Below are 24,610 nucleotides of genomic sequence, written 5' to 3'. Positions count from 1 at the left end.
GGTTGAAAAATTTGCTTTTTTGGTAGGAAATTAATCTTCTTGGTTGAAGATTCATGTTTTTGGTTGAAAAGTCAACTATTTGGTTGAAACTCTACATGCTTGATGAAAATTCATATTTTCGGATTGAAATTCAACTGTTCTGTTAAAAATCCGTCATTTTTTGATGAATTAACCTGTATTTATTTTGAAATAAAAATATTTTATGCTTGAAATATTAACTATCACAGTTTTCGTTAAGAATTAATCTTTTTTTTAGTTGAAAATTCAATTACTTGGCTAAAAGTTGAACTACTGTGTTTAAATTTTATAATTGGTTGAAAAATTTGCTTTTTTGGTAGGAAATTAATCTTCTTGGTTGAAGATTCATGTTTTTGGTTGAAAAGTCAACTATTTGGTTGAAACTCTACATGCTTGTTGAAAATTCATATTTTCGGATTGAAATTCAACTGTTCTGTTAAAAATCCGTCATTTTTTGATGAATTAACCTGTATTTATTTTAAAATAAAAATATTTTATGCTTGAAATATTAACTTTTTCAGTTTTCGTTAAGAATTAATATTTCTTTTTAGTTGAAAATTCAATTATTTGGCAAAAAGTTGAATTACTGTGTGTAAATTTTATAATTGGTTGACAAATTTTCCTTTTTGGTAGGAAATTAATCTTCTTGGTTGAAGATTCATGTTTTTGGTTGAAATTCAACAATTCGGTTGAAACTCAACATGCTTGTTGAAAATTCATATTTTCGGATTGAAATTCAACTGTTCTGTTGAAAATCCGTCATTTTTTGATGAATTAACCGGTTTTTAATTTAAAATAAAAATATTTTATGCTTGAAATATTAACTATCACAGTTTTCGTTAAGAATTAATCTTTTTTTTTTAGTTGAAAATTCAATTACTTGGCTGAAAGTTGAACTACTGTGTTTAAGTTTTATAATTGGTTGAAAAAATTTCTTTTTTGGTATGAAATTAATCTTCTTGGTTGAAGATTCATGTTTTTTGGTTGAAAAGTCAACTATTTGGTTGAAACTCCACTTTCTTGTTGAAAATTCATATTTTCGAATTGAAATTCAACTGATCTGTTGATAATTCGTCATTTTTTGATGAATTAACCTGTTTTTAATTTAAAATAAAAATATGTTTTGGCTTGAAATATTAACTATTACAGTTTTCGTTAAGAATTAATCTTTTTTTTAGTTGAAAATTCAATTACTTGGCTAAAAGTTGAACTACTGTGTTTAAATTTTATAATTGGTTGAAAAAATTTCTTTCTTGGTAGGAAATTAATTTTTTTCGCTGAAGATTCATGTTTTTGGTAAAAAAAATCAACTATTTGGTTGAAACTCAACATGCTTGTTGAAAATTCACATTTTCGCATTGAAATTCAACTGTTCTGTTGAAAATTCGTCATTTTTTGATGAATTAGCCTGTTTTTAATTTTAAATAAAAATATTTTTTGGCTTGAAATATTAACTATCACAGTTTTCGTTAAGAATTAATCTTTTTTTTAGTTGAAAATTCAATTACTTGGCTAAAAGTTGAACTGCTGTGTTTAAACTTTATAATTGATTGAAAAATTTTCTTTTTTGGTAGGAAATTAATCTTCTTGGTTGAAGATTCATTTTTTTGGTTGAAAAGTCAACTATTTGGTTGAAACTCAACTTTCTTGTTGAAAATTCATATTTTCGAATTGAAATTCAACTGTTCTGTTGAAGATTCGTCATTTCTTTGATGAATTAACCTGTTTTTAATTTGAAATAAAAATATTTTTTGGCTTGAAATATTAACTATCACAGTTTTCGTTAAGAATTAATCTTTTTTTTAGTTGAAAATTCAATTACTTGGCTAAAAATTGAACTACTGTGCTTAAATCTTATAATTGGTTGAAAAATTTTCTTTTTTAGTAGGAAATTAATCTTCTTTGTTGAGGATTCATGTTTTTGATGAATAAATCAACTATTTGGTTGAAACTCAACATGCTTAATGAAAATTCACATTTTCGGATTGAAATTCAACTGTTCTGTTGAAAATCCGTCATTTTTTGATGAATTAACCTGTTTTTAATTTAAAATAAAAATATTTTATGCTTGAAATATTAACTTTTTCAGTTTTCGTTAAGAATTAATATTTCTTTTTAGTTGAAAATTCAATTACTTGGCTAAAAGTTGAATTACTGTGTTCAAATTTTATAATTGGTTGAAAAATTTTATTTTTTGGTAGGAAATTAATCTTCTTGGTTGAGGATTCATGTTTTTGATGAATAAATCAACTATTTGGTTGAAACTCAACATGCTTAATGAAAATTCACATTTTCGGATTGAAACTCAACTGTTCTGTTAAAAATCCGTCATTTTTTGATGAATTAACCTGTATTTATTTTAAAATAAAAATATTTTATGCTTGAAATATTAACTTTTTCAGTTTTCGTTAAGAATTAATCTTTTTTTTTTTAGTTGAAAATTCAATTACTTGGCTGAAAGTTGAACTACTGTGTTTAAGTTTTATAATTGGTTGAAAAAATTTCTTTTTTGGTAGGAAATTAATTTTTTTGGTGTTGTTTGAAATCCAAACGGATCCTAATCCAATATCTGAATTTTTCCTTTTTATAAGTTTTAATTTTACAGTTAAAACTGAAATGTTTGAATTTTGAGAAGTGTAGTCAACAATTTGAAAATTGTTCATTTTTAAATGATTTAAATTTACTGAAGATACTTAAAATTTTAACATATTTGTGTCTAAAAAGCTAAAAAAAAGCTTTAATATCGCAATTCCGTAACAGATTTTTTTGCATATTTAATGTTCCTCATTATTTCTGAACATTTATTTAGAATAATTCAGTTTAAAAGATTTATAATTAAAAATTATTTCATTTTTAACGTTGAAAATGTTGGAGAATTTATTTTTTGATCCTAGAAAAAAATTTACTATAAATTTTAATATTAAATTCAAATTTTTGAATGTAATAACAATTCTAAACTTTCAAAATTTATTAGCTTCGAATTAGAAATTATTTAAATTCAAACATTTTCAATTTTACATTATTTAATTTCGAATGTTTTCAGTCAGAAATAATAAAATTTTTGAAGTTTTGAAATTTTAATCTGAAATTATTCCAGTTCGAGTACGAATTAGAAATAATACAATTTCAACTCCTTTCTAATGAAGTTGTCCAAGTCTCAAAATTTTAGTTTGAAATTTTCAGTTTTAATAGCTTCTGATTTCAAATTTGTCAATTTCGAATTGTTCAATTCTAAATAAAGAAATAATTTGATTACAGAATATTACGTTATCGTGGAAAGTTCATTGAAAACTCACTCTCAAGATTGTGTGGACGCGATTGCAGCAGCCAATAGACAAATCCACATAATGTTGCGCCATCCTCTTGGGCAGAAGGGCATCGCAAAAAAATTCAAGTGAGTAAATCCCCACCAAAAATACGATTATCTCAATTTACCCTTTTCTTGCGGTACGTTACAATTTATATCCTGAAATAACATCAGTTTTTAAAAATAATTCCTTATTTTTATCCTGTTTCCCAAGAGATTTCAGTTTTTCACTTTTTGCAGCTTAAATGAGAACTGCAGGAATAGAACCCAATAAGAAAATTCAAATATTTTTTGTTGAAAATAAATTTTTTCAATTGAAAAGTCTACTGTTATATTTTTGATTCAAAATTGCTTTCTTTTGGTTGAAAATTCGTCATTCTGAATAGGAAATTGTACCTTTTGGATTAAAAATTCATCTTTTGATAGAAAAGTCGTCTTTTTGGATTGACAATAAATGATTAAAATAAATATAAATAAAATATAAAATAAATATATTATCAAATGAATGAAAAGTCTACTTTTATATTTTTAGTTCGAAATTCATATATTTTAATTAAAAATTCGACTATTTGGTTGAAAACTTAATTATTTTATTAAAAAAGGTAACTATTTTATTAAAAAGTCATATATTTTTGGTGGACAATTCAAAAGATTTTCCAAATTATTTTTTTCCTACAAATAATACAGTTAAAAATAATTTATTATGAATTTATTTTGTAATCTATTAATTGCAATGCAAATTTATTCATATTTTAGCTCTGTTTCTATTTTACAAAGCCATCAGTATAAATTTTCGTTCATTTAAACATTTTGGATTGTGAATTCATGTTCTGGTAGAAAATTAATCTTTTGTGGTTAAAACATGACCTTTTACAGTTGAAATTTAATTATTTTTAATAAAAAAGTCTGCTCCTATATTTTTGGTCCAGAATTCATTTCTTTAAGTTATAAATTCTTCTATTAGGTTGAATATTTAAATAATTTTCTTGAAAATTAAACTACTTTGTTGAGCATACAGCTTTTTTGGATAGAAAATTTATCTCTTTGGATTGAAAATTACTCTTCTGTGGTTGAAAGTTAATTATTTTTATTTTGAAAGTCTAATATCGTATTATATGTTTAGAATTCATCTCTTTTCGTTAAAACTGATATAATTTTGTGAAAATATTAATTATTTTGTGGAAAATTCAACTGTTTTGTTCAAAAGTCATTTTTTTCTTGGTCGAAAATTCAACTATTTTGTTGAGATTTCGTCTCTTTGGATAGAAAATCCGTTTTTTTTATTATAAATTCACCTTTTGGTAGAAAAGTAATGATTTTTTTTTCAAAATTAATCTTTTATCGCTGAAAGTTAATTATTTTCAATGGAAAAGTATGTTCTTATATTTTTGTTTAAGAATTCATCTTATCTCGTTATAAATTCTATATGGTTAAAAACTAAATAATTTTGTTGAAAATTCAACTGTTTTGTTGAGTATTCGTCTTTTTAGATAAAAAATGCATTCATTTGAATTCAAAATTAATTTTTTGGTGGAAAAGTAATCTTTTTCGTTTGCAGATTCATCTTTCTTGTTTGAAAATTCAACTGTCTTCTATAAGATTCGACTTTTGGACTTGAAAATTTAACTGTTTGGTGATTCAAGTGCTTTTCCTTGAAGTTTATTCTTTTTTGTTTTAAAATTTCACATCATTTGGTTGAAGATTCATCTTCGTAGGTTGAAAATGCAACTATTTGGATGAAAAGGCAATTGTGTAGTTGAAAATCATTTTTCTTGATGGAAAATTACCTTTTTTTTAAATTTTATCTTTTCGGGTTTACAAGTCAAAATTTTTCTGAATAATTCGACTTTTTAGCTACAAATCTGAAATATTTGTTTGAAAAAGCAATGTATTTCCACTTAAATTTTATAAATATGCTACCAGGGTGTCCAGCGATCTTGAAAACCAGGAATTCTCCTTGATTTTGTTGACTTTGAAATTTAATTAAATTTTTTCATTTCTTTTAAAACTGCTAGTTTATTGAAATGCGAAAGTAACTTAAATCTTTTAGTTTATTATAAAAGAAAAATCTCGTTCAGAAGAAAGTTTGCTACTCAGAAGTTTTTTATTTATCAAGGTATAATTGATCGTTTACTAATTAAAGAATAAATAACAATATTTCTACTCATTTTTTGTAGACTTTTCTAAATATTTTACAGATTGCAACGAGCAGACTAAAAAATTCTGAATAATTCTATAATTCTTTTATTTCGTCTCGGATCCTAGAATGTTAAAATATAAATTTTTTATTGATATTTAACTTACCACTCAGTTTTTGAGTGTCCTTCAGATTACAAAACATTACTAAAGATTTCAAAAGTTTGCAAAATATGTCAAAGAGTTTAAAATATTTGAGTAGAAATTTGAACACTGTACAAAGATTTCACGGATTTCAAAAATATTTAAAAAGGCGTGTACCCCAGATTTCAAAGATTTCGAACATTTCAAAGATTTCGGAACTTTAAAAGATTTCAAACTTTTTTAAAAAGGTATAACAAATGTAAAAGATTTCAAAATATTTTACACGGATTAGAAATTTTTTAATGTTTTTAAATTAATACAAAAGATTTCAAAAGGATTTAAAAATATTTCAAAGATTTCATAAAAATGTCACGCAAATTTTAAAAGAGTATATAAGAGTTCCAAAGATTTCAAAAAGGGTAGAGCACACCAGATTCCCAACATTTCAAAATATTTAAACGTTTTCAAAGTTTTCAAGAAGGATTACATAAAACCAGATGTCAACGATTTTAAAACATTTCGAAGATTTGAAGCGATTTTAAAAGGTTTCATAACATTTTAGAAAATTTAACAGATTTTTACTAAGATTTGAGATAATTCAGTGATTTCAGCGAATAGAAAAGACTTAAAAAAAAAAAATTTAAGGTAAATTTCACAAATTGTTAAAAAGATTTTGTCAAAATTTCAAAGACTTCACAAACATTTCCCAAAGAGATATTTCGGGTTCCAATCTTTATTTGAAAAAGGCGTGTATATCAGATTTAAAAGATTTCACAAAGATTTTTAAAATTTCCAAAGATTTTAAACTTTCAAAAGATTTCAAAGATTTTAAAGATTAAAAAAAAAGTATACTAGATTTTTAAGATTTAAAAAAAAGTATACTAGATTTTTAAGATTTCAAAAGATTTTAAACAGATTAAAAAATATTCGAATAATTTACAATAAATACTAAAGATTTCAGAAAGATTTCAGAGATTTAACAAAACATTCAAAAGATTTCAAAAAATGTCACAAAGATTGCAGAGATTTTCAGGATTTCAAATATTTTACGAAAATTAAATACAAATATTTTCGAAAAACAAAGATTTCACAAAGTACTTTAAGGATTTCAATGACGACTAATATCCGCAAAAAATTCAAGATTTGTTTACTTATGGTTTTGCTTTCTTTAAAAAATTTTGGCTAATAAAAAATGAAATGGCTAATTTTGTATGTCTATAAAAAACGTTTGTAGACACCCAGGCTACCGACAATAATTTTATTGAAAAGAATTTATTTCCCTATTATTTACATATTTTATTGAAAAAAAACCGCCCTATATTCCTTGTTCTAAGAACATTTTGGACTGTGAAGTCTGAAATATAAAAATCTAAATCTAAATTATGTTAAATTCTCTTCAAAATTTTGAGTTCTTCGATCAAAAGAATTCAATTATTTTATTTGTTTAGCTTGTGCGATCCAATTGATTCAGGCCACACGAAGAAAAGTGACATTGCCAACTTGTACGAAACCCTGGCTGGAAATTTGGCCGATATTGTTCAGTACAATAAGGATAATCGCAACAGTAGTCATTACACGATTGACACAGTTTGCGATATTTTGGTCGATCAAAAACGAGGAACTCCGGTCGACAGATTTGCGGAAGTTAGCAATATGATGTTGACAGCTGGAAAAGAAAAATGCTTGGATTACAGCTACACGAAGATGGTTAATGAGCTGAGGAATATTACCTGGAAAGAACAGAAAATTATGGGAGGTAAATATATGTGGGAACAGGGTGTCCGCTGGACCGGGAAATCTGGAAAACCGGGAAATGACAGTGGATTTATTTTTTGACCGGGAATTTTACAACATTTTTAGAATAAAAAAATCTGTCCAACTTTGATTTCATCCGTTCTTCAAATAATTAGTTGAATTTTAATCTTTTTTAGTCATGATATCATTCAGTTAAAAATGCGTAATTCAAAAATCTTTTGCTTTAAAAATTTTCCATTTTATATATATTTTTTTTTTTTGAAAGACTTAAACAATTAAAAATTAGAAGCATTTAAAATCGAAGATTTACGATAAAAACTATTTTTACTTAATTAACTGTGAATATAAATACATGATTTTTAAAATTAAATTTTACTTCAAGTATGAAAAAGTCTTATTAGTTAAACAAATGTAAAACCTCGATTAAAACTTTATAAACTATTTTCAAATTTTAAATATCTTTAAAATAACATATTCCTAACCCAAGGTTTTTATTTTTCAAATATTGTTTCAGTCTCAAATATTCCATTTTAAACTATTCAACTTGAAATTTGTCAATTAAGAAAAAGAACAATTTTTTAATATTTAGAAATATATGACTGTTGATTTAAAATCACTGAAAAAGACTAAACTTTGAACTTTACAATTTTAATTTTTCTATTTAAAACAAATTTAATATGTAAGTCAAATTTCAAATAATTTAAACGAAGTGTCTACGTGTACCACCAAGATACAGCTATTTGTACCAAAACTTTGATGCAAATAGTGCACCGCCTAATTTGAAATGAAATGTAGATTTTGGCAAATTTCGAACAAAAAATTTTGAAGCTTTTTAAAATTTTTGAAAGGATTTTAAGGAAATTTTTTCAATTTTAAAGGATTAAAAAAAAATTAAGGAAAAATTTGAATCATTTTAAAAGGTGTTTAGAAGTTCTAAAAACATTTTTAAAATAATCTAAAATTATCAAAAACTTCAAAAAAATTGATTAAAAAATGTAATTGTTCAATTTTTAATGTTTGATACAACATTTTTGAATGAAAATACTGTTAATTTTTAATTTTAAATGTTTAAAATTCAAGAGTTCCACTTTAAGTGCTTTAATTTGCATCTCAATTTTTATCATCCCAAATGTAAAAAAATTGGCTTTAGAGTGTAATTTTTTTAATTTCATGGACCATGAAAAATATTTGTGAGCCTAAAAAAACAAAAAATGACCGGGAATTTTTTTCTTTGATTAAAACGGCCACCTTGTGGGAATTTTTTATGTTCAATAATATAGTTAATTCGACAGAAGGGAAAATGCATTAATTTGTCGAACCATGATAAAAACGATTTTAAATATGTGGGTCACAGCGGTTCAGTAGTTCAATTTTAGGTAAGAAAAGGGGGATTGAAAAGGGATTTCATTCATTATAAAGAACTTTTTATGTAATATGGTATCTCGTAAATATCAAACGAAAGTACCTTTTAAAAGTGGCCAGTTTTGTAATAATTTTTGTGTTTGAACCAAATTGTTTTAGCTAAAATTGATAAATCTTTTGAACACTCAAGCACTTTCTACTGGCCAAAATACATCAGTAAAATGTTTATGAAGATCACTGATTGAAAATGAGATAAACAGCAGATTTGAAAAATATTTATGTTTGACTTCAAAAAATGTATTTTTATCAGTGGATAGTTTTATTATATCATCTTTTCTGGTAAACAATTATAATATTTGATTAAAAATTGAACAATTTCGTTGCAGGTTTAATTTCTTGTTTGAGATAAAAAATCTTTTTTAATTTAAAAGTAAACTATTTTGTTGAAAATTCGTCTGTTTTACTTTAAAATTAAACAGTTTAGTTGAAACTTTTTTTCTTGACTAAAAAATAATTTTTGGTTTAAAAATCAACTACTTTGTTTGACAATTCTTTTTTTTTTTGAATTCAATTATTTCTGATTTAAAATAAAAATATTTTTACTTAAAATATCAACTATTAGATTTATCATCGAGAATTCGTTTTTCATGGTTAAAAATTTAATTATTTGGTTGAATGTTCAAGTATTTTGGTGAAAATTCAACAATTTGGTTAAAAAGTCATCCTATTTGGTTGAAAATTAAATGTTTGATTGAAAATTCAGATTTTCGGTTGATGACTTACTGTTTTGCTTGACAAATTGTCTTTTGGGCTTGAAAATTTAACTTGACTGACAATTTATTAAATTTCTTATTTGAAAAATCTTTTTTTGATGGAAAATTCTACTAATTTGTTAATTAAACAGTTTGGTTAAAACCTTTTTTTCTTTCTTAAATGTAAAATATTTGTTGGTTGAAAAATCAACTATTTTGTTCAAATTTCGTCTTTTTGGACGAATTTAACTATTTTTTTTTTAAATTAAAATCTTTTTTATTGAAAATTTATATTTTATGATTAAAAATGTATCTGCTTTGTTGAAAATTTGTCTTTTTAGCTTAAAAATTAAACAGTTTGGTTAAAATATTTTTTCGTTCTTAATTGAAAAATCTTTTTTTGTTCAAAAATCAACTATTTTGTTAAAAATTAATCTTTTTGCATGAATTCAACTATTTTTGATTTAAAATAAAAATCTTTTACAGTTGAAATATGAACTATTACATTTATCATTGAAAATTTATTTTTCATGGTTAAAAATTTAATTGTTTGGTCGAAATTTGAATTATTTGGTTGAGAATTCAACAATTCTTTTTAAAAAGTCATCATTTTTTGGTTAACAATTCAACTACTTGGCTGAAAATTAACTTTTTTGCTTAAAAAATTATATTTTTATGATAAAAAATCAACTGTTTGGTAGAGAATTCATCTTTTTGACCGAAAATTTCAAGAATTTGGTTGAAAGTTTTTTTATTTTTTGTATTAAACATATTTTTTTAATGATAAATAAAAAATTATCGAATGCGTCCAAAAGGACGAATGAATTTTCAACAAAATCTTTGGTTAAGTTTAATTATATTTTTTAAATATTAACAATTTTGTTAAAAGTTCACCCATTTCGGTTGAAATTCAACTGTTTTTTTTAGAAAATGCTTCTCTTTGACTTAGAAATTAATTTCTTTGTTTGAAGATTCATAATCCTATTTCAAAATGTAACTATTTTGTTGAAAATTCGTCTTTTTGGGTTGAAAATTCAACTATTTTCGTTGAATCTAATCAGTTCAATATTAAATCTTTTGTTGACAATTCACATTTTAGAATTAAACATTGAACTGCTTTTTTTAGAAAATTCATATTTTGCTTTGGAGATTAAACATCTTGTTTGAAAAATTAACTATTTTGTTGAAAAATCGTCTTTTTTGAATTGTAAATTAAACAATTTGGTTGACATTGTTTCCTTAACTTAACTTATTTTGGCGGAAAAAATAATTTTGTTGAAAAATCAACAATTTTGTTAAAAATTCATACTATTTGGTTGGAATTCAAATGTTTTGATGAAAATTCAACTTTTTTGCTTGAAGATTAGTTTTTGTTTGTAAATTCATTATTTTAGTTTTTTTGTGAATAACTAATATTTGAGGTTTTCAAAATTCAATTTCATTTTTGGAAAATCTGAAGTTTTGCATGAAAATTGAACAATTTGGTTCAAAAATCAACTATTTTGTTGAAAAGTGGTATTTTTTTTATGAAATCAACTGGTTTTTTAAATTTAAAAGCTGTTTTTTTAGGATATAAAATATTAAATTTTTTGTTGAAAATCGATCTTTTTGGTTTGGAATTCAACTAGAAGCATTTAAAATTGAATTTAATACAGTATCAACATTATTTTATTTAAATGAAATTATTCTCCTATTTTCTTAAAAAGTCTCCTTATTTCTTCTTTTTTTTTTTAGAGAGAATTTTGGCTTGTGTACCCTGATAATAAAAAATAATAAACCTCTATAAAACTTGCAAGCATAGAATTGTGAAATCTTTGGAGTTTAAATTCTCGTTAACGTTTAGGAAGTATTTATAAAAAGAAGAAAATTAGGTCAAAATTTACAATTTTTGGGTATTTTTCAAACTTAAGGGAAAAGTGAGGATTGGGTAAACAAGAAGATTCACTGTGTTCCCTGTAAATGAATAAAATATTTGTCCTTTAAAGAATCTTATTATAGACGAATTTTCAACTTTTTGCGATGAAATTAAACTTATTGCCCCTCCTAACTTTCAGGTTTGTAATGTTTTGATCATTTATTTTTTTATTTTTTCTTACGAATTTTTAACAGGTCGTCAGTGGGTCTATCAAACTTGCACAGAATTTGGCTTCTTCCAAACTTCAACAGCTCGGCCTACTTTGTTCAGTGACACTTTCCCAGTTGAATTTTTCATCGATCAATGTTCTGATATTTTTGGACCAAGGTATACCATTTTAGTTTCCTTTCAGAATATTGTTGATTTTTGAATTTATTTAATTAATTTCTTGCCCTTTTGTTTTGCGTCTTTTAGATATCGTCATGTTTTGGATTCAGGCGTAGAACGCACTAACACTTTGTATGGAGCTCTCGATTTGGAAGCATCAAACGTTGTTTATGTTCATGGATCCATTGATCCTTGGCATGCTTTGGGAATTATCGAGTCCACGCATCCTGATTCTCCTGCTATTTATATAAATGGTAGAGTATTTTTTCATTTTTATTGATATCTAGTATCACATCGGTTTGGTAGTTCAATTTTTTAGATAAAAAAGGGAAATTTTTCCACAAAAGGATACCTGGGTGGCGACTTGACCAGGGAAAAAAACGGAAATTTACTTCTGATCGTAGAAGAATTAAAGTGTTCATTTTAGTAAATCTGGCCAATGTGGAAAAGTGATTTTAAGTAAAAAATATAAAAAAATCAGAGAATTTCTGTAAGAATTAACTGTAAAAAATAATCAGGACTGCTACACTGTCACTATTAGTCACTTTTTTTTAAATCACTTTTTGAAATGAAAAGATCACATTAGTATCTTTTCTTTCAATAAACATGGTGTCTAGTGACCTTGAAAATCCTGAAAACCTGGAAATCTCCTTGATTTTTTCACGAAAAGCTTGAATTTTAATTATTCTTTTTTCTTTTCTTTTAAAACAGTAGTTTTATCTAAATGCGAAGAGTAATTTAAACCTTTCAGCCTATTATGAAAGAAACACCTCGTTTAGAAAAAATCTTGCCGCTGAAAATTTTTGTATTCGTCAAGATATAATTTATCTTTTGTTTATTACAAAATAAATAAAGATATTTCAAGGCAATTTTTGTTGAGGTGTTCAACTAAGAAATTATAAAAATTATTAGTTTAAAATTGCGATGTCAATTCAATTTCAGAATTAGAAAAAATCACGGCCTAACAACGAATTTTTCGAGGGGTTGACCACTCGGATTTTGACTGTAAAACCGATTTCAAAAGGTTACAAAATATTTCTAAAGATTTGAAAATATTTCAAACATTTCAAAATATTTTAAATATCTTCAACATTTCATAAAGATTTTACGGGTGTTAACGATTTAAAAAAGGCGTGCACGTCAGATTTCAATAACGATTTCACAGCAATTTCACAACAATTTAAAAACTTTAATGATTTAAAGGATTTCAAAGATTGCAAAAATTTGAAACCATTTCATAAAGATTTTAAAACTTACAAAAGCGTTTTAAGATTTTAAAAAGGGTATATCAAACCATATTTCTAAGATTTCAAAACATTTCAAAGATTTTAAATAACTTCCAAATTTTTTAGGAGATGTCAAAAGATTTCACAAAAGTTTCAAAGATTTCATAAAACATTCATAAAGATTTCAAAACAATACGAGAATTTCAAAGATGTTTGACAAGATTTCAAACGATTACAAAAGATTTCCGAAATATTTCTCAAATATTTTAAAGAATTCTTAAGGATTATTAAAAGGTTTCAACAAATTTGAGAAGATTTGAAAAGATTTTAATCATTTCAAACGAACAGAAAAGATTTCACGGAAAAAGATTAAAGAAACATTTCCAAAATATTTCAAAGATTTAAAAAAAATTTCACAAAGTTTTCATAGTTTTCAAAGCTTACAAGGATTTAAAAAATTTCAACAAAGGTACAGTACAACAGATTTCACATATTTAAAAACATTTGAAATATTTTAAACGATATCAAAATTTGTTATAAGGTTTCAAAAGATTTAAAAAGGATTTCAAATATTCCAGTGATTTAAAACGAATACAAAAGACTTGGAGAAGATTCCACAATCTCTTTAAAGAATTCATAAGGATTTCAAAAGATTTCAAGAATTTCAAAACATTTCAAAGATTTTAAGCGTTTTCAAAAGGTTTCAACACATTTAAGAAGATATCAAATGACTTCAATGATTTTAAACAAACACAAAAGATTTCGCAAACAAAGATTAAAGAAAGAGTTCACAACGATTTTAAATATTTTAAGAATTTTAAATATTTTACAAAAGCTTTGAAAAATGCCAAAAGATTTCTCAAAGATTTCACCGAAATTTCAGACTTCCACTAAGGTTTGTAATATTTGTAATAAAGATTTCAAAAGATTTTATTGATTTCAAATACATTACAAAGATTAAAAAATATTCCTAAAGATTTTACAAAGACGACTCATGTCCGCAAAAAATTAAGAATTTCTTTATTTACGATTCGGCTTTCTTTAGAAATTTTTGGCCAATAAAAAATGAAACGGCTCATTTTTACATGTATGACAACCATTTATTTAATTATTTTATGTAAAAAAGGAAACCTGGAAAATTTGGATTTCTTGACCTGAAAACCTGGAAAAGACCTTAAATTTTGTCCCTAAGAATCGCTAGATACCCTGATAAATTAACTCATGAGTTCAATTAAGATCCATACGTAATTCTGAATTGTCTTGAATTTTTTCGAAATATTTCAGATTATTTTTAAAGATTCCCAGAAATTTTTAATAAATTTCAATAATTTACAGTGATTTTTAAGATTTTATGATATTTTTTAAATTTCTAAAAAAATCCTAAGATTTTTTAATTTGAAATATTTTAGGGAATTTTAAATGATTCCAAGGAATTATTAATTAATTTAATGAGTGTAAATGATATTAAAGCGCTTACAGTTTTATAGGATAATGCATTTTCTAGTATTTCGGAAGATATGAAACGATTTTACAGGACCTATGTCCCCGCCTGTACCCTATATTTATATAACGTCCCTAAAATAACCTATTTTCAAGATTTGGCTCCTATGATACCCTGTTTGCAGCCCATAATGCAACTTTAAAAAAATGTGGATTGAGATTAAAGTTTCCGAGAGTCAGGCATTTTGAAGAAAATATAAAAAATCAGAGAATTTGTGTAAGAAGTAACTATAAAATATAATCAGGACTGCCAAACAGTCACTATTAGTCACTTTTTTCAATGAAAAGTTCACATTAGTCAGTTTTCTTTCAATAAATTAACTCATGGGTTAGTCACTATCCCGTTCAGGTATATGCCTATTTCTGAATTGAAATTTTTACTAGATTTCAATAATTTGAAGAATTTTTTTTAAACTTTAGGGTATTTTTAAAACCTCTACGTTTTCAAGTGCTTTTAATTTAAAATGTTTTTGTAATTTCTAAACATTCCAAGGAATTCTTTATTAATTTAAATAATATGGAGGGATTTCAAAGTGTTTGAAATATTCTAAGATACAGAATTCTCTATGATTTCGGAAGATATGGATATTTTAAAATATTTTACAGTATTTTATAAGATTTCAATGATTTTAAGAGATTTTAGCTCTCGCAATGTATTTTAGTACGTTTTTTAAGATTTCAGGAAATATAAAATTTCATGGGTTTTTATAATATTTCAGTGTATTTTAAAGAATTTATTCATGAGGAGCGAGTTATTTTGTAGGGTTTCAAGGATTTAAAGAGATTTGACATTATTTTTTGAAAGACACCCTGAATTTTTTAAGTTCTCTTGATTTGATGGATTTTTTAAATTACATTTTTTAAATATAAAAAATGCCCCTTAAAAAATGTAAAGGGATTTTAAGAGATTTTAAGGGACCTAAAACATTTTGGGTTATTAAAACCAAGTACAAATACATCTTTAACTGATTTCATAAGAAGTGAGGTTTTTTTAGGGTTTCAAAGATTTGAAGAGATTTGTAAATATTTTTTGCAATTTTATTTGGAATTCGTCCTGAAATCTTTCGAATTCTTCTAAATTCATTAAATGTTACTCTATTCAATGGAGTTTAAAACTTTTTTTTTTAATTCATCTTAAAGTTTTGTAAACTCACCTTAAATTTTTCGGCATTTCATCAAATTATTTTGAATGCTCTTTTAATTTTACTGACCCCATTTCAAATTTACTGAATTTAATGAATTTTTTCATATTTCGAAGGATTTTCAATTCACTTAATACTTTTTAAATTCAGCTTATTTTGTATGAATCTGATAGAATTCTTCTGATTTCCCTTAAGTTTTTTTCGAAATTCACTCAAATTTTACTGAAATAAATTGATTTTTTAAGAAAATTTGTTTGATCCATTTAAATTCTTTTGAATTGTTTGGTAGTCATTAATCACACTTTCATTTTTTTAAATTTACCCTGAAATCTTTTAAATCCTTAGGAATTTTTTTAATTCACTTTAATTCTTCTAAATTTACTTAATTCTACTCCAGTCAATGGATTTTTTTTTATTTTGAAAATATTTTCAAATCACTTAATTGCTTTTTAAATGCAGCTTGATTTTTTAAAATGAATTTCATCAAATTCTTCCCATTTCCCTTAAATTCTTTTAAATTGACTCAAATTTGACTGAAATAATTGGATTAAAAAAATCCAATTTATTGAAATTATTTTGAATTTTTAATCGTGATTAATCGCTTTTTTAGTTAGAAATTAGTAGGCTTTCAAAGATTTGAAGTGATATCCAGCTTTTTGGAATTCACTCTAAATTCTTTTAAATTCTCTAGAATTTTTTTATTCGCTTTCATTCTTCTAAATTCTACTTATTCAAATAGATGTTTTTTTTAATTTTTAAAAGTTTTTATTTAATTGATCAATGAAGTTTTTTTCACATTCTTAAAATTTTTTAAATTTATTTGAACCTTTTCATATTTAGTGGATTTCAAAAATCTATTTACAAGAAGTGTAGTATTTTGTAGGATTTCAAAGATTTCAAACATTTAGAAATTAGTTTTAAAAAATCACCCTAAATGCTTATTAATGTATCCTGAATTCTTTTAAATTCTTTGGAATTCTTTTTAATTTTTTTAATTCAATTGATGAAATTATTAAAGGATTTAGAATATTTTGAGGTTTTTTTTCTAAACTCCTTGGCATTATCAAGAGCTTAAAAAAAATTTCAAGGGATTTCAAAGGATTCGTAAGAACTTGAAATATTTTAGAACAGTAAACAAAATTCCTAGGATTTTTAAATTTATTTCATTAGTTTGAAGGGATCTTAAAGACTGAATGTTTTTTAGGGTATTAAAAAAAGATTCTATAGTATTTTCAAGAGATTTCAACAATTTCAAGGGACTTTCAAGGGTTTTAATCAAAGTAAGAGATTTAAGAAAATTATTTCCATTTAATTTAAATCGTTCTGTAGTTACTTGTCACTTTTTTGGTTAGAAATTAGTAGGATTTCAAAGATTTTAAGAGACTTTGAAATATTTTTTGCAATTCGTTTGTAATTCGTCCTGAATTTGTATACATTTACTCAATTGTGCATAGTTAAATTCTTAGGCATTCCATCAAATTCTTTTGAATTCTCTTTAATTTTTCTAAACTTATTTCAAACTCACACAATTAAATTTTTTTTCGAATTTTGTTCAATTCCCTTGGTTGCACTTTAAATTCAGCTTGATTTTTATGAATATCATTGAATTCTTATTTCTCTTAAATTCCTCTAAATTCACTCAAATTTAACTAACATCGATGGATTTTTTGTGATCTTTAAAACTATTTCCAATTCATTTGAATTCTTTTCTGGTTATAAATGAGTGGAGTTTCAAAGATAGGAAGAGATTTGAAATTATTTTTTTGGAATTCACTCTTAATTATTTTTAATACTTCGGAATTCTTTCGAATTTTTGTAATTTATTTAAATTATTCTAAATTTACTCAATTCTATTTAATTCTATGCATCTTTTGAATTTTTAAAAGTTTTCATTTAATTAATTCTAAATTCTTTTAACCTTACTTTGACTTATTATGTATTTCATCAAATTCTTTTGAATTCTCTTAAATTTTCCTGAGCTCATTACAAATTTACTGAATTAAATGAAATTTTTTCATATTTTTACATTGTTTTCAATTCATTTGATTTTTTTTAATTTACCTTGAATTTTTATGAACTTCTTCGAATTTTTCTCGTTTACCTTAAATTCCTCCAAAATCATTTTAGCTTCGCGGAAATTTTTGAATTCTTACGAATTTATCCTGAATTTAAGGAATATAACGTTCCTTGAATCTGATTTTGAACATTTCTAAATATGTCTATACTTAATGAGAGAAAGATTCATCATTTTTTTTTCATCATAAGAAAAACCTGCAATGTTGTTTCTCTGTGAGATTTTTTTTCACTTACGTCATTTTGATAATCCAGTTCATGAAAGTCCAAACATACAGAAACAATCATTTTCTCAATTTTTTTTCAAAAAATGTATTTATCATGTTTTATTCGCTTATTCCACATTTATCTGACTCGGAATAGGGAGTTTTTGAAAATAATCATCTTTTTTATTTTAGAACAGCGATTTTCGAGAAAGAAATATAATTTCACTTAGAATAGGGAATTTTTTTTTTATTGAAACGGGAATTTAACAAAAATTATAATCAGGATTTAAAAACAAGGAAATAAAAAAAAACATCAAGCAGTTTTGTAGAGTAGAAGTAGTATTTTAAAGAAGAATTATTTTTGAATTATAATAGATTTTTTTGTCATTGTTCGTTATGAATTCATTTTTTTTAGTTGAAAATGAAACTATTGGTTAGAAGTAAAACTCTTCTGTCAAAAATTCATTTTTTGGTACAAGATCCAATTTAACTTTTCTTTTTTGGTGAAAATGCAACTATTTGGTTGAAAAATGATATGTTGCATATAAAAATTAAACTATTTGTTTGAAAATGTATGTACTTCGTGGAAATTTTTTTTGTAGATAATTAATCTTTATTGTTGAAAATTCATCTTTTTGGTATAAAACTCACTATTCCCCTTGAAGATTTAACATTTTAGTTCAAAATTCATTAGTTTGTTTGAAAATTCTTCTTTTTTAATTGAAAATTCAACTATTTCATTGAAAATCGACGTATTTTGTTAAATAATCGATATTTTGAAGAAAATTATCTTTTTCTTTGAAACTCAATCTTCTTGTTTAAACATTCTTCTTTTTGGTTAAAAATTGAAGCATTCCAGTAAAATATTAATAATTTTAGTTGAAAATTCATTTTTTTTTGTAGGATATAATTATTTAGTTGAAAGTTAAACTCTTTTGTTAAAAATTAATTTTTTTTATTGGAGTTTTTTCTTTAGAGGTTCTTTGGTTGCAAATTATATTTTTTACATTGAAAATGTATCTATTATTATAATTGAATATTTCATAATTGTATTTAGAAATTTATCTCGTTGGTTAAACATTCATTTTTTACTAAAAATTTAATTATTTAATTTTTGGTTGGAAATTAATCTTTGCGGTTAAAAATTCAATGATTCTATTTCAAAATTCATTATTTCGTTTATAAATCATCCTTTTTATTTAAAAAGTAACTATTCCAAATGAAGATTCATAATGAATTTTTTTAATAATTAATTTTTTTTCAAAATTAATTTATTTTGCAATGTTTTGCTCTGTTGTGTTAATGGATGTTTAGAATGAACGTCATGAATTAAAATAAATTTTTGCTTTCTGCGGCAAATATGAATATGTTACTTTTAGTTCACCAGGAAAATTGAAAAGACTTGACCGGGAAAAACTGGGAAATTACCGGGAATTCGATATCGTCAGCCGAATCGCCACCCTGTATATAAAAAGGGGATTTCTTTTGTTAGAAAATTTTTTTTATATAATATGGGTATCTCGTCAATATTGAACGAAAGTACCCTCTAACAGTAGCACTTTTTTCAGCAAGTTTTCTAATTATTATTGTTCAAAACCTTTTTTAAAATGAGCTATAAAATTTCGCAGCGCAAAGAACTGAAATTAAAAGCAATATTCATGAAAATAACAAAATTATGAAGATTAAAATTGTTTTTAAATACGTAGTTTGCGAATATAGAAAATAAAGCCATATAACAATGATATCAAGGTGGGTTCTTAAGAAAGTGGATTCTTTTTGTTAAAAAAGTATATTACATTTTTGGTTAAGAATTCATAATTTATGATTCTTTTTCTTGCCGGTCAGAAAAACCTGTTTTCGTTGGAAAATCAACTGTTTTGTTGAAAAATCGTATTTTTTTAACGAATTCAACTGTTTTTGATTTGGAATTAAAATATTTTCTGGTTGAAATATCAACTATTACGGTTTTTGTTGAAATTTTTTCTATTCGGTTTGAATATTTAACTGTTACGTTGAAAAGTTGTATTTTTTGATGAAGTTAACTGTTTTTAATTTAAAATTAAATATTTTTTTGAAACATCAACTATTGTATTTTCTATCAAGAATTGATATTTTTTGGTTAAAAATTCAACTCTCTGGTTGGAAATGTATCTGTTTTATGGACAATTCGACCTTGTGGGTTGAAAATTAAACTATTTTAGTAAAAAATGGAACTGTATGGTTGAATATTGACTTTTTAATTGAAAAAAAAACAAATATTATTTTGGAAATTAGTCTTGTTGTATAAAATCAAGTGTTTTTGATTCAAAGTCAAAATATTTTTTTAATGAAATATTAACTTTTACATTTTGTTTTTAAAATTTACCTATTATGTTGAAAAATTGTCATTTCATTTGAAGTTGAACATTCAATTAGTTTGATTGAAAATTCTACTATTTTGTTGAAACTGAACTTTTTTGTTTAAAATTCATGTTTTTTGGTTGAAAGTTCAACTGTTTTTCTTGAAAATTCGACTATTTGGTTGAAAATTACCTTCTTTGTTTAGAATTCACATTTGGGTTGAAAGGTTATCTGTTTTGTGAAAAATTCGTCTTTTAAACTTGAAAATTCAACAGTTTTTTAAACATTTTTTTTCTTGTCTGAAAAATTAAATATTTTGTTTAAATTTTGTCTTTTTCGGATGAGGGTTTTTTTATTTCAAATGCAAATCTTTTTTACTCGAAATATCAACGCTTACATTTTTCGTTGAAAATTTATCTTTTTGTTTTGAAAGTTCAACTATTTTGTGGAAAATTCTACTATTTTGTTGAAACTAAACTTTTTTTGTTTATAATTCTTGTTTTTTGGTTGAAAGTTCAACTGTTTTTTTCTTGAAACAATTTTTTTAACATTTTTTTCTTGACTGAAAAATAAAATATTTTGTTTGAATTTTGTCTGGTTGAAAATTACCTTCTTTGTTTAGAATTCAAATTTGTGTTGAAATGTTATCTGTTTTGTGAAAAATTCGTCTTTTAAACTTAAAAATTCAACAGTTTTTTTAACATTTTTTTTCTTGTCTGAAAAATTAAATATTTTGTTTAAATTTGGTTTTTTTCGGATGAGGGTTTTTTTTAATTCAAATGCAAATCTTTTTTACTCGAAATATCAACGCTTACATTTTTCGTTGAAAATTTATCTTTTTGTTTTGAAAGTTCAACTATTTTGTGGAAAATTCTACTATTTTGTTGAAACTAAACTTTTTTTGTTTAAAATTCTTGTATTTTGGTTGAAAGTTCAACTGTTTTTTTCTTGAAAATTCGACTATTTGGTTGAAAATTACCTTCTTTGTTTAGAATTCACATTTGGATTGAAAGTTTAACTGTTTTGTGGAAAATTCGTCGTTTAAACTTAAAAATTCAACAATTTTTTAAACATTTTTTTCTTGACTGAAAAATGAAATATTTTGTTTGAATTTTGTCTGGTTGAAAATTACCTTCTTTGTTTAGAATTCACATTTGGGTTGAAAGGTTATTTGTTTTGTGAAAAATTCGTCTTTTAAACTTAAAAATTCAACAGTTTTTTTAACATTTTTTTTCTTGACTGAAAAATTTAATATATTGTTTAAATTTGGTCTTTTTCGGATGAGGGTTTTTTTATTTCAAATGCAAATCTTTTTTACTCGAAATATCAACGCTTACATTTTTCGTTGAAAATTTATCTTTTTGTTTTGAAAGTTCAACTATTTTGTGGAAAATTCTACTATTTTGTTGAAACTAAACTTTTTTTGTTTAAAATTCTTGTTTTTTGGTTGAAAGTTCAACTGTTTTTTTCTTGAAAATTTGACTATTTGGTTGAAAATTACCTTCTTTGTTTAGAATTCACATTTGGGTTGAAAGTTCAACTGTTTTGTGGAAAATTCGTCGTTTAAACTTAAAAATTCAAGAATTTTTTAAACATTTTTTTCTTGACTGAAAAATAAAATATTTTGTTTGAATTTGGTCTGGTTGAAAATTACCTTCTTTGTTTAGAATTCACATTTGGGTTGAAAGGTTATCTGTTTTGTGAAAAATTCGTCTTTTAAACTTAAAAATTCAACAGTTTTTTTAACATTTTTTTTCTTGACTGAAAAATTAAATATTTTGTTTAAATTTGGTCTTTTCGGATGAGGGTTTTTTTATTTCAAATGCAAATCTTTTTTACTTGAAATATCACTGATTACATTTTTTGTTGAAAATTTATCTTTTGGTTTAAAAAGTTCAATTATTTTGTGGAAAATTTGTCTTTTTGGCTTGAAAATTCAACAAATTACTTACATTTGAAATTCAAATATTTTTTGGTTATATTTTTAGTTTAAAATTAATCTTTTTGGGTTAAAACTTCAACAACTTAATTAAAGTTGAACTCCTTTGTTAAACATTCACTTTTTCGGTTTCAGATTAACTATTTCAGTACAAAAATCATATCTGGTCTAGAATTTGTCTTTTCATTCAGAAAATTAATCATCTTTGTTGAAAATTGATACATTTATTAAAAAATTCAACTATTTAATTAAATTCCATCTATTTAGTTTGAAATGCAATATTTTTACTTGATATTTTAAGAATTTAAATCGTTTATTTTGTTTAATATAATACCTACATTAATATTATTTTAAATAATTTATTCCCCTGTTTTTAGAGTATTTTGTCCTGTGAAGCTACCTTTATACAGATTTTTTTGAGTCGCAACTACATAATTGATTTATTTCAAGGGTTATGAGAAAAAAGAGTCTCTTTAAAAGCGTCTTGTTTTATTATGTCTTGAGTTTATTTTTATGATTCTGAAAAAATGAATCGAAACTTTATTTTAAAAAAGGGCGTAGACTGGGTCAAAATTCTAGATTTTGGGTGTTTCGAGGATTTTTATAATTTGAGGAGAAAAAAGAGGGAAAATAAAAATAGACTGTGATCCCTATTTATACTTAAGTCACTGAGATTTAAAAGATAAAGGTATACAATTCGACTTTCAACTCACAAAGTCAATTTTTGTCAACAATATTTTCTTTCATTGTTATTTTTGTCATCAACAGGCACTGCACATTGTGCCAACATGTATCCGCCTTCAAAGGACGACATTCCTGCATTGGTGGAAGCCAGGAAAGAAATTGGAATCTTGATTGCCAAATGGTTAAAGAATTGAAGAAAAATCGGATTGTCTGCGAAAACTCAAAGTGATAGATAAAAGCTCAAAAAGTTTTGAAAATACAGCTAAAGTGATGAGACAAATGTAATATTATATTGCAAGTGAGATTTAAGGTATTTTATGCTGTTATTAAGATTTAAAATGTCTTACTCATGTGTTTAAAATACAAAAGAGATTTGAATAAAATCAATCATTTTTTTACACGTTAGAATGATTGTTTTTCTAAATACACAAAATTTCCACACTTCCTAAAGAATCATTTTGCTAGCTCTCTCTGTAATGTAATTTAGTTATTGTGAATTCTCTTTTGTTAAAGCTCCTTCGGCTTTAACGAACACATTCTTATCAGGTATCTTGTGCTTCGCACTCCATTTTGTCCAAAGTACGATTTTTTCTACGCTAACATCGGTTCAAAAAAGTGCGCATCCTATAAGAAAAACAATTTGGTTCATTAGTATTTTAGTGCACACTGTGTGGCTTTTAAAAAATCTCTATTTATTTTCAATGTTATTTTTTATGATTTAAACAAAAAAATACATTTGCTGAAAATTTGATAAATCAATTTTAAACCAAACATGGAGAGAAATTTCGAGATCTGAGTTCACGGAAGCGCGTGATTTTAGAGCTACAATTATTACATGATTTAAAGTCTCGGACTCTATGATGTAAAAGCATAAAATTCGAGATCCCCAGATCAAAGTAGCATGGCCTAATGCTTTAAAAAGCAAGGGTTCCGAGATTTTAGTGCTCGCGACAAAGCGTAATAAAATCAAGGAGCAGTTCCGTGGATTAATCTCGCGAAATTTCTATCCGTAAATAGATGGGGTGTCAATTTAAAAATATAACTTTTCCACAAAAAAATGAATTGTTAAATTTTCAGTTAAAAAATAAATTTTCAACCAGAAAGATTTTTCAACAAAACAGTTTACCTTTCCAATTTTTAACAGAATTGTTTCATTTTCAAAACAGCAGATACTTTTTTAACGAAAACCTGAATTTTTGAGCAAGAAGATTAATTTTCTACCGAAAAATATTAATGGAAAAGAAAAGTTTGCAACCAAATAGTAGTATAATTATCAACTAAAAAAGCAATTATTAACCCAAAATAAAATAATTACAATTGCATTTAAGAAAATTATTTTTTTACCAGCAACAAAAAATAAAACCAATTTTATTTTATGATTTTAATTTATTTTTAATTTATAATCAAAATTATGCATCTCTAACAAAAAAATCAAATAAAATAGTAAAATAAATAAAATAGTATTGCTTTTAAATAAAAAAGATCAATTTACAATAAAAATGGGAACAATTAAATTTGCAGTTCAAGAAAATAATATTTAACAAACAAAAAAAATAATTTTCTACCAACAAGATTAATTTTTGTACCAAAAGTTAACTGTTTACCTAACAGTTGAATTTTCAACCAAAGTAGTTGCGTTTTCAACCAAAAATGGGTTGGTTTTCCCGTTTCGTGCTCGATCATGTACGAGGGTAGTTCAATAAGTCCTTAGAATGAAGTATAAAAACATTTTTTTTTGGGTAAATTTTTTTTTATTTTTCAACATAATCTCCTTGGAGCTCTAT

The 24,610-nt window shown here is 24.6% G+C and overlaps 1 protein-coding gene across 1 annotated transcript in view; it reads left to right on the top strand.

Annotated features, from left to right (window-relative positions):
* LOC117177049 (putative serine protease K12H4.7) overlaps positions 1-23,231 on the top strand; it is a 31,927-nt gene extending 8,696 nt beyond the window's left edge. Inside the window, exons 5-9 of the mRNA XM_033367512.1 lie at positions 3,277-3,412; positions 7,054-7,361; positions 11,584-11,716; positions 11,804-11,970; positions 22,911-23,231. Coding sequence (XP_033223403.1) covers positions 3,277-3,412; positions 7,054-7,361; positions 11,584-11,716; positions 11,804-11,970; positions 22,911-23,020 — 854 coding nt within the window. The 3' untranslated portion in view covers positions 23,021-23,231. The remainder of the gene's footprint in view (positions 1-3,276; positions 3,413-7,053; positions 7,362-11,583; positions 11,717-11,803; positions 11,971-22,910) is intronic.
* The last annotated feature ends 1,379 nt before the right edge of the window (positions 23,232-24,610 follow it).

The sequence above is a fragment of the Belonocnema kinseyi genome, chromosome 7 (assembly GCF_010883055.1).
Source record: "Belonocnema kinseyi isolate 2016_QV_RU_SX_M_011 chromosome 7, B_treatae_v1, whole genome shotgun sequence".
NCBI lineage: Eukaryota > Metazoa > Arthropoda > Insecta > Hymenoptera > Cynipidae > Belonocnema > Belonocnema kinseyi.
The sequence above is the reverse complement of the archived record's forward strand: the minus strand, read 5'-3'. Positions and strand labels throughout refer to the sequence as shown.